The sequence below is a fragment of the Rhipicephalus microplus genome, chromosome 5 (assembly GCF_043290135.1).
Source record: "Rhipicephalus microplus isolate Deutch F79 chromosome 5, USDA_Rmic, whole genome shotgun sequence".
Lineage (NCBI taxonomy): Eukaryota > Metazoa > Arthropoda > Arachnida > Ixodida > Ixodidae > Rhipicephalus > Rhipicephalus microplus.
This window is the reverse complement of record NC_134704.1, coordinates 74,319,503-74,335,881: the sequence shown is the minus strand read 5'-3', so window position 1 is coordinate 74,335,881 and position 16,379 is coordinate 74,319,503. Positions and strand designations below refer to the sequence as shown.

At 47.8% G+C, this 16,379-nt stretch overlaps 1 protein-coding gene across 5 annotated transcripts in view; it reads left to right on the top strand.

Moving 5' to 3' along the window:
* The window catches only part of LOC119186019 (uncharacterized), a 109,895-nt gene extending 96,129 nt beyond the window's left edge, over window positions 1-13,766 (top strand). The window contains exons 1-6 of one of the 5 annotated variants that reach the window (XM_075895695.1): window positions 6,155-6,698; window positions 7,284-7,332; window positions 10,403-10,459; window positions 10,527-10,600; window positions 12,324-12,498; window positions 13,623-13,766. In XM_075895695.1, coding sequence (XP_075751810.1) covers window positions 7,303-7,332; window positions 10,403-10,459; window positions 10,527-10,600; window positions 12,324-12,357 — 195 coding nt within the window. In that variant the 5' untranslated portion in view covers window positions 6,155-6,698; window positions 7,284-7,302 and the 3' untranslated portion in view covers window positions 12,358-12,498; window positions 13,623-13,766. Of the gene's footprint in view, window positions 1-6,154; window positions 6,699-7,283; window positions 7,333-10,402; window positions 10,601-12,323; window positions 12,499-13,622 lie in introns of those variants that run through there. The other 4 variants (XM_075895694.1, XM_075895693.1, XM_075895692.1 and 1 more) reach the window with 4 other exon arrangements.
* Window positions 13,767-16,379: the final 2,613 nt, after the last annotated feature.

Genomic DNA, 16,379 nt, shown 5'->3' with positions numbered 1-16,379 from the left:
TGTACGTACAAAACTACGAAGTAAACAAAGAATTTTGTCCCTAAAACTTTTGTGACAGACAGGTCGAGTGAAGTTAGATTTGTAGCCTCGAAACATTTGAGTAATGCAAAGGTAATGAAACACATCTGTGCCCTGTGAAATACAAAATGAAATGCAGATCTGTGTAAACAAAAGAAGACTACGCGTGACAGTACTAGGCACCAAAAAATTATATTAGTAATGCTCATGATTACGCTGGTAATGAGAAAGTGGCCTTTCCGCGATGGCAGTGACAGCACGCTGGCTGTATTCTTTGGTGTACAGCTCGACTATTCGAAGCCTTTTGTCCTCAGATACTCTAGCCGTGCCACTTCTAAGAACGCTCTCTCGCTGTAGAGTAGAGTACCTAGTACTCTAAATCGTTACCCACTTTTTAAATACACTAGCTCCGTCGAAAATACGATCAGCGAATGAATACGCCCCAGCAGTGGAATTCTGTGAAAGTGATAACGAAGCCCATCACTCGCGTAGCGTGGTGTTTATGCCCACCAAAATATAAGTGTAAGCTTTGATTGATATGGTAATAATATGTGGGGTTTAACGTCCCAAACCCACCATATGATTATGAGAGACACCGTAGTGGAGGGCTCCAGAAATTTAGACCCCCTGGTGTTCTTTAACGTGCACCCAAATCTGAGCACACGATCCTACGATATTTCCGCCTCCATCGGAAATGCATCTGCCGCAGCAGGGATTTGATCCCGTGATTTGCGGGTCAGCAGCCAAGTACCTTAGCCACTAGACCACCGCTGTGGGGCAATCGTAAGTTTTTCAAACGCTGTTCGAGCCAGCCAGCCGCTTTTGATAATAGACATGGAAATTGATGGTCGATGAAGCTGCCACATAAAGCTTGTCGCCAAGACGCGCCGAGCGTAGGGCGGGGAAGTAGCAGAAGACGCGGGCGAGCACCTTCCTTGATTCTGCGCGCATGCTCCACATTTCCAAATCTCGGCAGCAGTTGGTGCCCCGCGGAACGCCGGCCACGCGCTCGCGTCTTCCCCATAACAATGAACTGTACTGTACATGCCAATGGCTGCTAATGGGGAATGAGAGACAGGAGAATTGGGCTTTTAGTTAACGCGCATGCTGCGAATTTTTCAATGTTCAACAACGCGCAGGAGAAATCTCCCACCGGCACCACCTTGCTGGGCAAAGCGTAAGATATGTTACGCACTACTACGAGGGATGAACGGCTGTCGCTTTAAGGAGCTTCGCTCCTAAAAATCCCGTGCTCCGGACTCCGGTTTGCCAGTGCTAAGGATGTCCCTGTGCGTTCTACGTCAGGGGCGTCCGTCAGTAGGAGTCATGGTACCCGTCGCGTCTTGGACGCCTTCGCAGGCGCTTGTCTTCGACGTTGTTGTCCCTACGTGGACTAGTGCCGAGACCGTCGTTGATGTGACGGCCTCAATAGTCGGCCTCTCAGAGGTATACTGCGTGCAGCATCAGGGAGCTCCAAGTAACAGTGAAGAGCATGGCCTCCATGTCTCTAATGGTCCATGCTGGCTGCCTGGTGATTGGCGGCGAGGGTGTTCAATTCGTCTCCGTTGACCCACAAGCGACCAACGTCGCCTGCCTGTTCCTGCCATCGTTCGTCTCAAACGAAGCTCTCGTCCAAGTGTTATCCCCATATGGCAAGGTGCTCACTGTCACCAGTGGTTTGATGAGTGGGCGACAAGGCGTACTCACTGGAACGCGGTTTGTTCGAATGGAGATAAACACCGCTAATCCTGTGCCGAACTACCTGCGCATCTCCGGTCACCGTGCCACGTTCGACTACCGTGGCCTCCAGCGTGTATGTCGAAGATGCGGCTCACGGGGCCATCTACGAGCCCAGTGCACGACACCGTGTTGTGGTTCCTGCGGTGTGCACGGTCACGTTAGTGAAGGATGTGACCGCCCGTGTCGACGCGGCGGGGACGGCCACCCAACTGTGGTTTGGCCTGTACGCCACTCTTACTCAGACGCTGCCGCTGGTGCCTTTCCATCACTGACACTCGCAACGGAACCAAATACCGACTTTAGGGACGCGGAGGAGGTCACCGACGCTGTGCTGGCCTCACCCCTACAAGTTCTTCAAACGAAGCGCACAACGAAAGCGCTATTGTCGATGGGACGCTCGGCGCGTCGACTTCCCCGCTGGTGCAGGAACCGTGCGCTTCGAAAGACGCAACGCACTACCCTGCAAACGGCGTCGGCGTCTCTTCTCTGAAGCCAGTTGATATTAAGTGTGAATACACTTTATAAGCGACCCCAAACCATCCACCACCGTCGGCGGCGTCCGCAGTCTTCTCTCTATTTTTAAAAGAAAGAGGACTTGGCGGGCCGCAGCGCGACGCTCTACCGAATAAGCCACGGACGCGACGCTGATATCGGTGTCAGTAACGCGCCTTATACCCCCTCCCCCTTCGCTCGCTCCTCCGCTCTCCTCGCTCGCTGCAGCTGCGCGCGCACCCCTCTCTCTCGCGCGCCCGCCTTCTTTCTCAGTCTCCTGTCGAGAGCGGGTCGTGCGATGGATGTCCCGGAGACAACGCTACCATCAACAACGAATGCAGTACAACCGAATGCCAGCACTGCACCCGTCGTTGGAGGTGACAGTACCGCGGTGGTTTCGCCGACGTTGGAAGACAAGGCGGCGCTGCGAAGGGCTCGTGAGACCGAACGTAAGTGGGTGAAGCGTGCAGCGGATGCCGAACTGCGCGCTCGCGAGGCCGAGGACAAGCGGGCGAAGCGTGCAGAGGATGCCGAACTTCACGCTCGCGAGGCCGAGGACAAGCGGGCGAAGCGTGCAGCGGATGGTCAACTGCGCGCTCGCGAGGCCGAGATGAGGCGTCAGCATCGAGCCGCGAACGCGGCCCAAGAAGCGGAACGACAACGCAAGCGTCAGGCGAAGAAGGGCGATGAAGGCCGGCATCAAGACGCCGCTCGCAATCGTCAACGGCGAGTGGACGTTCCCCCCCCCCCCCGTGTGATCAAATTGCGATTCCCAGGAACAATTACACCATAAAGGCACCATAGTGCGATTAATAATTATAATAGTGCGAATTAATAAATACCCCTCATAGCATCATCCCGTGCATTCGCACTTAACCATGTTCACCCTCGGGGAAATGCATGGGAGTTTTTCAGTGCACAAATGACCCCAGTTCTCAGGCTGCTGTTGTTGGAGGTGACCCTACGACCTCTGTTATTTTGGGAAACAGTGCCGAAAATACCAAAGCCTTTTCTGTTGCTGCCGCTCCGACAACTTCGACATCGCGTCGTACACGTAAAAAATCGCCCACACAAAGGGTGCCTACACCGGCCTGCCAAGACGTGGACAGTGCTACCAGTATCAAGGATGTGGATCCAAGCTTGCCGGTGACTCAGTCCGTACCTTCACAGGACAGGTCTTCGGAAGACAGCTTCAGCCTGGAAATGGATAGTTGCATCGGACTGTCTAGCCTTGCCGATTTTGACGTCGACATGGGAGCTCCACGTAAAACAAAGCGAAGGCACACTTCCAGCTCTTGCTCTGATTAACGCAGTGATGGCCGTGATATATCCCAACGGTCCAAAAAACCTCGACCCTCTTTTGGAGGGTCGAAAAGTTCGTTGTGATTTGGTTGAGGAAGTGTCCCCAGGACATGTTCCAGGACACCGTCTAGAACTATGCGTCCAGGTTAGTCTTTACTTTTCAATATGGTTACTACACCGCATAATATTTCATTGAACGTTCAGGGTTTTCGCAGTCCGGCAAAGTAGGCTGAATTAATTAGTGTCACCCGTGCTGAAAATTGTGATGTTTTGTGCCTCCAGGAAACGAATTTCTTTTTCGCTATCTGATGTGCTTGATTTTAAACGAAAGTTCAACCTAGATTGTTATTTCTCTTTCGCTACATATTGTTTCACGAGAGTAGGTATTATTATTTTTATTCGGGCTCTATTGCGTGATCATCATGCTTTTTACGAAGGTGTGGGCAGGGTTGTGGCTTTAGACTGTAGCTACTTTTCTTTCAGATTAAGGATACTGTGTGTGTATGGGCCATCGCAAGCTGGACAGTGTAATGATTTCTAGGGGCGAAGCTCCTCATAGTGGCACCCGTTCGTCTCTCGTATTCGTATTCGTAGTGTGTAAGCAGTCTTACGCTTTTACCTCCAAGGTGGTGCCGGTGGGAGATTTCTCCTGTGATTTGTTGAACAATAAAGAAATTCGCAGGACGCCCCTACGTTATACTCGCTGGGCGTAACCTCCTAGGTTTTAGAAAGGTTTAGCAAGCGTTAAGCCGCAGTGCCATGGATACAGTGAACTAGTATATACCATGAACTCGAGGTGGTTAAAGGTGGGAAGTAGACACGAAGATCAAGCCGTAAGAAATTGTGCGTGTTTTTCCTCTCATTCAGTCTTTAGAATGTCCGCTAAATGGCGGTGCATCTATATGAGGAACATATAATGAAAAGATGCGAGATCGTGGTACTTGGAGTGTTGAATAGGTCTATGAACGCACACACAGACAGATGCATGGACGGACGCACGGATGGCTGCATGCTAGGATGTACGCAAGGATGGACGCAGGAGCGGATGCATGAACGAAAGCAGGGACGGAGGCACAGATGAACGTGCAGACGCACGAACAGACGCACGCACGGACGGGTGGATGGACGCATGGGCGGCCACACAGACACACGCATGGATGGATGGAAGCAAGAACGAATGGACGGACGGATGCTTCGCCCCACTGTCCATCACTATCTCCGTGGATATGCTGCCATTTTTTTTTGGTCAGGCGGCACTGAATTGGTCTCTCGTATGGCTCTGGGACAGCAGCGTTCTCAGGGAGGCTTTGCTTTGCCTTCAGTGTCCATACACTGTCGGCTGCTGGCACTGCGCTTCTTTTGCGCCTAGTGCAAGGGGGGGAATCTCACGCACGAACGCTTGCATATTACTTTCTGGGTACTCACCTTCGGCATTTGATGCCTAAAGTGCACCTTAGCAGGGGGCCGCAGCCAGTAACACTTCCTGCGTTTTATGCAACAACTGTTGCATTTTTTCGCCATGTCCACTCGAGCTGTCCTGGCATAGATGTTTTGAACAACCACGTAGTTGAGACAACTGCTGCTTTGTGGCTTTCGTTGGTCCCCCAGCCCGCCGTGCTCGCTCTAGACGGGTGTCTTGAAGCACGTTAACGGCTTCTTTTCTGCCTGGACACCTCCAGGACTTCATGTGGTGCCTAGGATATGGTCTGCTTCCCACTCTCGACCACCTCAAAGGGTGGAGAATGGTCCAGTCAGCAACATGTCCGAACTGCTCCCTTCGGAAAACAAATCAGCATTTTCTGAGGTATTGTGCCATTGTTCGCGTTTTTTGAAGAGCCGTACATGCATGATTTCGCTGCCTCAGAGTAAATCGCTTCGTTCCTTCTGGGCGTTGTTGGCGAGGCCACTTCGCTTGTCTTCTCATTGTTGCCGGCTCTATCTGCCTCTGGCGCAACCGCTGCGGCGGTTGCAGCGTGCCGCCGCCGCCGCGCACTCTACCCAATTCTAGAGCGCTTGTACTCAGAGCTGCTGTCTGTTTTGTCGGAGGAGCTCTTCTTCCTAGGTGAAAATGAATTTCTTCGGCACTGGTCTTGCCCTTTTCTCTCGATATGTGACGGACTAGTGAAAGTTGCTTTTCGGCCGGTCTGGTATTGGTAGGCTGATGTGTCGATGCGCCGGCAGAATTGGTATGCCGATGTGTAAAGATGCAAAATGTACATATTCATGTTTTATTTGTGTCTCTTGTTTACCTTGAAATATTTTTTGTAGTTGTGTTTGTGTGAACCATCCAATGTACATGTTCTTCTAACGTCGTCTCATATTCATGTTAATGTAAATGACGTCTGTTTTGTCATCATCGTTAGAGTATGTCTAAGAAGTAAATGTTCTGTTGAGTGTTATTGACGTTTGTGACAATAATTTTTCTCTAAACAGGAAAAAGTTGAAGCAATGGCTACAAATATAACTAGCTTCACTACTTGCTCACTTTTGTCACATAATTTCAAGTCATACTGGTGATTGAGTTAAAATCCAAGAGCGCAAGGTATACACGAAAAGGCGAGCGCATGGAGGCAATTTAACAGCTCCAGCTTTGTTGTTTAGGCGCTTCTAGTGATTTCCGAGTCCAAAGGTTACGTTTCGTGCTGATCATATCGTGCGATTTCGTTTTTCTACGTCACTTTTTCGATTTCTTTCCCCTGAAGCACGCCTCACGCAGATCTCGCCGATAAGACAGCGAAGAACGACCCCATGACGTATTGACGCCACAATATGTGGCTGCAACGGGGCATGCTCAATGATCGAAGGATCACCGTTAAAAATTTTTACTCGCAGGTTGCCCACCTCCCTTTTTTTCAATCGCTGCCACTCACGCTGAGAATGCTGCAGACAGCAGTTCTCAGGTGCCATATTTGATGGCTTGGTTCAGGCACGGGGCGTGCGATAGTCGTAGTACGTATCGTAGTACGTGCGTAGTCGTAGTCGTAGTACGTAGTACGTACGTGAAACGTAGTCGCGTTCCAGATTTTTTTCTTGTGTGTAGATTTTACCTGAGGCCTTTATCTGGCCCTATGGAACTGTGTACCAGGAACCGCGTGACCACGTTCAAGCACCACTGCAAGCTTCGTCTTCGCCAAAAAAAAAAATGGGTGAGTGTCCATGTCACAGACCGGCGAAGTGTTGGGGCCTTGTTCACCGAACATAACTCACTATAGTTTCATAGTGAGTTATGTTTCAACCTATAGTTTCAACCAAAACGGCTGACTGGTAGCCACCCTATCGCTGGTGTACAGTACTTATATTGCGGTGCGAGCAGACGACACTCTCGTTCTGCGCCTTTCGGTGATGCGGCACACACGCTCTGTAAGTAAGAAACACGATTCGACTAAGAGATTGCGCCTTGCATACGTTTCCAGGCATGGTAAACATGAATATCTGCGCAAAAGCATGAGTTAATTTCGGGCTTTCCGTCGTCACAAGTAAAAAATAATCAGTCACAGGCCTAGCAGCGCCACGCTAGCATTGTGCACCTGGTTAACTACACGCCAACTCGTTCGCGACCGGAAGCAGCAATCCTGCTCCTCAAATGTTCTCCCCCTCGTTCAATGCAACACCTTTGTTGCCCGAGCACCCACAAGCTGCGATATTTGTGCCGGGGGCCACGCGTTTTGAGTGTCCTATTTCAATCCGTGAGTACTGACAAGCCGCGTGCCACTCTGGCGTATCTTCTGCAGTGTGGCCAACGAAGTCTTCATGGCGGACGTGCTACCGGCATTGCGTCAAGTAAGCATTACTCTCACATCTCCGTGGAAAAAAAAACAATACATATATTTACACGAAGCGCAGTATTACTTCAAGCTTTGTTAATTGCTGTCATTGCTCTTTGAAAATTTGTAATACGAACTTCGCGAAAAGTGCAGGGGTGCTCAAAGGGTGACGCCACCGTATAGTGGCTTTGCGTCTTACTCGTTTCATTAAGCTCAACATTGAAAAGTTGGCTGTGCGGTCGCCGTGACGTATTAGGCGCATGCGTTTATATAACACTTAGTCTTCTGGGGGCCGCTTGTTGCTTGGCATCCGCATGCACCGCGTGGTAGGTAGCTTCCAGACAAAGCACGTGAGGAAAGTGCGTTAATTTGCCTGTTTAATTTTCTTCGTATTTCGTAGTGCTGGTCCGTTACCCTACTACAAAAATCACTGTTGCCGACTTCCAGTCCGGCTACCAACGCAGGTTGGTTGCAGAGGTAACAAATCTTGTACTGGTTGTCGTAGTGGATTATATTGCAATCGGGATACCATTATGCAATTTATACAGTCTCCAGCCACGGAAGATTTGCCTAAAACAGATCGTCAAGGGATCTCAGTGCTTCGTTCTCTCATAGAAGCCATCCGAGCGATATTAGTCGACATGAAGAGACCATCTGCTCGAAGCGCACTTGGACTATTGCACGTCCTAAGCCCAGTGCTTGAATCTCTCAACTAGGAAGATGGCTACTCACACCTCATCATTTCGTAAAGAGTTCAAGGCTGCATCCGTCATCCAACGGAACACCAGAGGACTAAAATCACGCTTTTCAGATTTTCGCCAGTTTGTGTTTACCCACGTGTTTCCACTCATCGTCATTTGTGAACCCAATTCGTCAAAACCAACAAGACTATCGGGGTACGAAGCTGTAATGTCTTAAACGAAATGTGCGTGACGCAAAATCATCGTCTTTGTTCTTCGTGAACTGACGTATGTTGTGCAACCAATTGCGCCTCACGATGACAATCAGTATGTCTGCATATCTGAAAAAAAAACAAACTCATGAAAAAGAACAAACTCTCATAGGCGCTTATATGTTGCCGTCGAATAATTTCGATTCCAGAAGATTAGCGGATATTTTGAGAGTGTGTCCTGCACCATAGGCCATCATAGGTAATTTCAATGCGCACCATCACGCATGGGGAAGTACGCAGACAAATGCAAGAGGACGCAGGTTAGCAAACATCGCCTACAACTATGGCCTTACTCTCCTGAACGACTGTAGCCCCACTTTCCTTCGAGGGGTGACATACGGCAGCTGCCTCGACCTTGCCTTTGTCTCCAATCCCTCGCGAGATACGTCAAGTGGTTTCCAGATGTTGAGAAACGAGGAAGTGATCACATTCCAATCTACCTTAACATCAAAGGCTTGTCTGGTTGTGGTCCACGGACGACCATTCAAGCAGTCCAATCGACCAACTTCAAATCTGACATGGAAGATGCTTGCAGCGATGGCCTACGATCTGGGTTAGAGCAAACAACTAGGAGCACAATACAGAACGCCACTCGCACGGTGACGATATCTTCCACACGAAACGAGTTTGATTTAGAGTTGGAGTGACTCCGAGCACTGCGACGCCGGGTGAAGCGTCGGTATCGGCGTACAAAATCTTAGGGCAGCCAGGAGGATGCAAAATAAGATTTGTCGTCGCGTGGATTGACTAGCGTCGGAACGATGGACAACGTTTTGCCAGTCACTAGACCCTCGCAAGCCACTCTCACACATTTCAAAAACGGTGAAAGGTCTGCGTCACTCTACGGAACAGCGTTTTCCATTCAAAGCGCTCGCGCTGTTTCAAGGGTGGCAATTGACATCGATGTCGCAGATTTCTTTGCGCAGTTCGCCAACCAAGCCACTCGTCCTGATTCTCCAGTGAAAGGTGACGTCCCCCGTTCCCGTGACTACCACATGGACCTCCCTTTTACAATGGAGGAGCTCGAGGCGTCACTAGCTCTGTGCAGGCGTTCAACTTCTCCGGGCCCAGATGGTATTTCGTACTGAGCCTTGTGCAACCTTGGCGAAGGTGCAAGGAGAGAACTGTTGAGCCTTTACAACATCTCGTGGCAGGATGGCAATGTTCCTGACGACTGGAAAGTAAGCCGCTTGTTACCCATCTTGAAGCAGGGCAAAACTCCACTCGAACTCGCCTCATACCGCCCAATAGCACTGGCCAGCTGCGTAGGGAAAATAATGAAACGGATGATACTAGGCCGCCTGGAGTGGTATCTTGAATACTACAAGATTCATCCGAATTCCATGGCTGGTTTCCAACGCCACCGCTTTTCTATTGATAATGTCGTTGATCTAGTTTCGTACGTTCAGCACGAAAGATACCGTAAGCGACTATATACAGCTTTGTTTCTAGATGTGAAATGCGCGTATGATAATGTACTACATGAAGCCATTTTGGGTGCTCTTGCGGTGGTTTGCCTTGGTGGTCGAGTCTTTCAGTGGATTTCGAGTTACCTGGCTGCAAGATCATTCTTTGTGTTAACAGAAGATGGCCCAACTACGCGACGCTATACTTCTGAGGGTGTTTCTCAAGGCGGAGTTCTTAGCCCGACGCTATTCAATCTTGCACTAATTGGCCTTGCTGAATACTTGTTAAGTACCATTAAAATCTCAATATACGTAGACAAGTTGCTAGAGAAGGAAGATTAAGAAGAGCTCTTATGTTTGTGACACTGGTATTGCGAATATAATTGATAGCAATGAAGCGAGCACAGCTACTTCACACTGCCTCAATGCTTTGTATTAATGAAGAACTAACTATGTGGGTCTCAGACAGAAGAGGCGTATTCAAGCTGAAGACGGATGAAGGTAGTATGAAGCAAAAGATTTAGTGACAGGTGGGGAAAGATAGAAGTTTCTTTTCAAGTATGCTAAAGTTAGATTTGCTCTAGCTATTATGTAATAAACTTGATGTTTCCGTGAAAGGTTACTACAAATATGGACACCAAGGTAGCGATGAGAAGGGGTAGATTCCAATAGTATATTGTTAAGAGAGTAGGACGAAGGAGTAACATTGCGCAAGTTTTTATTTACAGGACGCCGGCTTCGCCTTGAAACTGTGCATCTGGTGCATGCGATGGACGTTCCCGGAGGTTTGTGTATTTTGTTCCGCATTTGCTTCATTGGAGAAGAGGTTCACTGTAGACTGTCCTTCAGCAGACACTGCTTCTGTCTCGGGGGGGCCTTCACACCACTCGAACACTGCATTTGCTCAACAATCTGCAGCGACTTGGGTAAGTAAATCCACGTTGAGTAAGAATACATGCAAGAAAAGGCAAGCAAGCAGACGCTCCACCTGTTTATTGGTGAAAAAGGCACACACTTATGCACACCCAGGTCACCTAAAAGTGCAAAACATCAAGTAACACCTAGAAAAAGGGAATCTTTAAATGGTTATTTGTTTCAATGGCTGACTTGGTTAGCCGCGGATGTGTTCATTTAAAAATTTTCGGTTTCTTCTAGTGAATTTATTTCTATGAAAAACAAGATATGGGTTTGTCAAAGACCACAAACCAATAAAATGAGTTAAGACAGTGTTTTTCTTCATTCATTAAGGGCACGCGATAGAGCAAAATCTGAGAAAAACAATTTCTTTCTTTGCAAATTCGGAAGGGTGTTCCTTTGGGCACGTATTACATATTAGAGCTTTAGCTCCACCGCGGTGGTCTAGTGGCTAAGGTACTCGGCTGCTGATCCGCAGGTCGCCGGATCAAATCCCGGCTGTGGCGGCTGCATTTTTGATGGAGGCGGAATTGTTGTAAGCCCGTGTGCTCAGATTTGGGTGCACGTTAAAGAACCCCAGGTGGTCGAAATTTCCGGAGCCCTCCACTACGGCGCCTCTCATAATCATATGGTGGTTTTGGGACGTTAAACCCCACATATCAATCAATCAGTTATCAATATTAGAGCTTTACTTCAACATTTTTAAAGCTCAAGACCAGTTTTTTTTTTAAAGCAAGTAGTGAGTGAAAACTCGCCGAAGCGCAAACTTTTTGCATGCGGTTTACGGTTTATTAAAAAAAAACTTGTATGAAAGTCAATATTCTTGTCTAGTCAGCTATGTATAGAAAATAGTCACGTAATTTTGAAGGCAGTCCGAGAACACTGTGTGTCATTATATCCGTACTTCGTCTATGAAGCACATCGCCTAGAAACCTTTCAGCTCTTAGCCTCATTGCACCTCAAGTGTGCCGTGTTTGTCGATAAGTTCATATTCGCGGGGTAAAGGTCTTCAGCAAGCATAAATTTCATGGCAACCAATACAGTTTTGTTAGTGTGAATAAATGCCAGTGACATACCGAGGTGCTTAACGCTGAACCAGCAAGCTCTTCACTGCTGAACATTTGTGGTTTTTCGGCGTTCTTTGAGGTGAATCACGTGCATGGTGACAATTGCTATGCTTTAATGGACATGGCTATTATTTGTGATGCAATTCAACTTGATAGCGTGTGAGAACGGCCCGATTCAATTTTTCAGTTTACAGAAAACGGGTCGCAGCCTTTGCTGTCTTCGTTTTGGTGTAGTCCTAAGAATTGACATTGAATAATATTCCTGAGTTTAATGTTGGTAGTATCACATGACCCAAATTTCAGAAATAGTTAGTATTGAAGTATCGCATGTTCCGGAGCCCTCTATTTTTTTTTTGCAGTGGAAGGAGTTTTGAAAAATTCATGCACTTCTCTACCAGTTAAACATGCCAGTCATTACGCACCTTGAACTTTCGGTGTCTTTTAAACCCAGGAGCGTTGTACACATTGTAACAGTTGCATCTCCCACAAAAGAAAGGTTGTCTATAAAAATTTAGTTATAAAAGTATACTCGTAACGCTAAAGCTATTGCTAGACATTCATTTCTTTCTATATAACGAATATTTAGTTACATCTGAGTTTGTTATAATCAGGTTTCAGGTGTGTACACCGATATATCAACATGAAGGTACCTCTCTTTTTCTTGCAGCTTGCCAATGTTCGCACCTGGCACACGCGAGTGACCGTCCCGCAAGGGCGTGTACAACATCCAGGCCTTTGCTAGCCATGGAAGACGGCGTTCACCAGGAGGCGGCGTTTAATCTGCCTGCTAGCGCCCACTTGCGTTCTTATGAAAATTCGCTCGACGATCTCCAGTGTTTCGCGTAAGCCCAAGTACAGTACTCTCTATTTGAAACGACGTTTGGAAACTGCACACTTTATTTTCCAGTTTTAAATTTGAGTCGTATCGGCGTAATGTCTACACGAGTACGTACATCAGTATCGACATTGTTATCTCAAGTAATTTGGTATACCAGTCGCTATACTAACACAAACTTCATATTGCGTGTAAAACAGTAAATTAAATGTACAAAGTTATCCTTTAGAATTGTTACAGAGCACTTTACTGTAGGGAAAATGGACTGTTGCACATTACTTTAGTTTTGTGCATATTGACTTTTATATCTACTCTTCAGCTTTCAGTGTCCATTTGAGCAATCATGAGATTTAATTGGTCCCCTGAGTTATCAAGGCAATGTGATCAGCGAATCGCAGGTAATATACTCTCCATTTACTCTTATCCCTAACTCTTCACAATGTGGGGCCCCGAAAACCACATGCGGTGAATAGCATTAGAGTGATCGTGTCTCCCTGCCTTATACACTTTTTTGTTGAGATTCTGTTGCTTTTTTTCGTGAAGAACTATAGTGGCAGTGGATTCACTGTAGATTCATTCTAGTATGTCTATGTCGGGTTTCTTGATGCCCTGTTTCCCTAGTGCCTGCATTACTCCTGATGTCTTGACTGAGTCAGACGACTTGTCATTTCTGAAAGGTGGTTGTATTCCGCACATTTCTCTACTACTTTATTGGTAGTAGGAATATGGTCTATTGCGCAGCAGGTAGTACGCAATCTCGCTTGGTCCTTTGGTTGCAGAATAACCGAAAGGTGGCCTATTTGCTTAGGGTTCGTAATTCATTGTATGGGCCAGCGTTAGCACAAATACACGAGCGAAAAAATACACAAGTGCTGCTTTCGTAACTAAATGTTTATTGGAAAAATGCCACTTATATACCTAGAACCATCCAAATGATTGTCATCAGAGGTGTCACGTGAACAACGTTAAGTATACAGCAGATAGAGGCAATACGAAGCAGCACTATGCTATGTACGTCTGTAAAAGATAATCTCATTGTTTAGATGAAAGTTCTATAGATGCTTGACTAATGCATTTCTGTTTCAATCAGTTGATGTGAAAGCTTCTATTATTTCTCTTGTCTTTTTATAGTGATGACGGGAAAGAACGAAGGTGTCAATAAAGTCTGGACTACATCCACATGAATGGCTATGGTTGGCTAGATGATAAGTAGCAGGATGAGCGGAGCCCCTGGTTCTGGATCAAAAGATGCTGCAGATTTGAAATAAAGAAGAAAACAAGACAATTTTTCAAAATATTGTTGCGAGTGACTGTGTTTATTTACAGATGAGGTGAAAAGGCGTTGTGAAATAGCAGCGTACTTCTGAGACAGGCCAAGAACGCTTCCACCCAACTACACAGTCCAGGCGCTGCTCCACTACTCTTCTTCTTCTTCCGCGCCCCGTAGGCTCGCGCATCTTCGTTTCATTTCCCCCGGCGGCAGACGAAGCTCGCCGAGCGAGTTAAATAGGCCTATGATGGTACTGTTTGAGGCGGGCTACGTGAACAACTTGCGTAGTGCGCGAACGCCGGTTATTGGCTGTGACTCGGGCGACAACGTAATTCACGTCACTGAGACGAGTGACTATCACGAATGGGCCGGAATAGTTTGCTAGAAACTTCCGGTACAATCCTTTTCTACGAACAGGAGTCCACAGCCACACGTAGTCACCAGGAGAAAACTCTACGGGGATATGCTTGGCATCGTAGCGACTCTTGCTGTGTTCTTGCGAAGACAATGTTCGAAGGCGCGCTAGTTGACGTGCTTCTTCAGCGCGACACAACGTCTGAGCGATGGACAGATCTTCCTGATGCGAGAAAGGTAATAGAGTGTCCAGAAAACTCTGTGGATTTCGTGCGTAAAGCAGAAAGAAGGGTGAATGTCCAGTAACTTTATGCTTGGCGGTATTATACGCGTAAGTAACAAACGGTAAGACGGCGTCCCAGTTCCTGTGGTCAGCATCAACGTACATCGATAACATATTCGTGAGAGTTCGATTTGTTCTCTCAGTGAGACCGTTAGTTTGCGGATGGTAAGGGGTGGAGTGGCGATAAGAGGAGCCACAGAGGCGCAAAATTTCTTCAACCACATCGGCCATAAATTGTCGTCCACGGTCACTGATGACAACCCGTGGAGCACCGTGACGCAGTATGACCCGTTGTAACAGAAAAGAAGAAACAGCGGCTGCTGTGGCCGATGTCAGTGCGTCCGTTTCCGTATAACGCGTTAAATAATCCACGCACACTATAACATATCGGTGGCCCGATGGAGTCTTAGGAAGGGGTCCGAGCAAGTCAATGCCGACTTTTTCAAAAGGGGATGTCGGTGGAGAGATGGGCTGCAAATGACCCGCCGGGGCAGTGGTGGATGGCTTGTGGCGCTGACATATAGCGCAGCTGGTGACGTACTGTTTTGTGGTCTTCCACATTTTTGGCCAGTAGAACCTCTCACGTAGTCGATGCAGCGTACGTGTGAAACCGAGATGACCGGATGTTATGTCATCGTGCGCAGAACGAAGAACGACCTGGCGCAGGCTTTCCGGCACCACTAGAAGCAACGGGAGGCCATCGGCTGAATAGTTTCTTTTATACAGCAAGCCATTTGAAATTTTAAAGTGCTTGTCGACGGAGTTATGTGCAGCTTCGAGCAAAGGTTTCAGAGTAGGGTCGCGCTGCTGCTCACGTTTGAAGCTGCTGGTATCTGGGAAGTCGGACGAGACAGAAACTAAATAGTCATCAATGTCATTGTCGTCAGCATTGGTGTGTACTGAAGGAAGGCGGGATAAGCAGTCGGCATCTGTGTGACATCGTCCGCTCTTATAGGTAACAGAAAAGCTGTACTCTTGGAGGCGCAACGCCCAACGAGCCAGCCGGCCAGACGGGTCACGAAGTCCCACAAGCCAGCATAGTGAGTGGTGATCGGTCACTATTGTGTACTCGCGGCCATGTAGATACGGTCGGAACTTCTGAATGGCGAAGACGACTGCTAAGCACTCGAGCTCGGTGACGGTGTAGTTCGTCTCTGCTCTGGTCAGTGTCCGACTGGCATATGCTACGACGTGCTGGCGACTGTTGCAGAGTTGGACCAGCACAGCACCAACCCCTGGCCCACTAGCATCACTATGACGTTCAGTCAAAACATCAGGATCAAAATGCTTTAGGATGGGTCCTGAAGTCAATAAAAACATCAGCTGTTGAAATGCAGCCTCACATTTATCATCCCACAAGTACGGTGTGTCTTTGTGAAGAAGGGACGTCAGTGGGGAGGCAAGTTGTGCGAAGTTCTTAATAAATCGGCGGAAATATGAGCACAGACCCAGAAAACTTCGCAGGTCCTTCACTGTTCGTGGTGGTTCAAAGTTGCGAACCACTGCGGTTTTCTGTGGGTCTGGTCGCACGCCTTCTTTATCCACGAGAAAGCCTAATACGAGGGCTTGACGTTCTCCAAAATGACACTTCTTTGAGTTTAAAACAAGGCCAGCTTCGCGTAAGCATTCAAACACAAGCGACAAGCGGTGATTATGCTCTTGAAAAGTCTTGCCGTAGATAATCACGTCATCTAAATAGCACATGCAAATTTCCCATTTTAGTCCACGGAGTACTGTATCCATAAATCTCTCGAATGTCGCTGGAGCATTGCACAAACCAAAGGGCATAACGTTGAACTCAAAGAGACCGTCTGGTGTTACGAAGGCCGTCTTCTCTTTATCTGAGGGATGCATAGGAATTCGCCAATACCCAGAACGCAAGTCAACAGAAGAAAAATAGGAGGCAGAATGCAGGCAGTCCACGGCGTCATCTATACGTGGCAAAGGGTAGACGTCTTTTTTTGTGATGGCATTTAGGCGA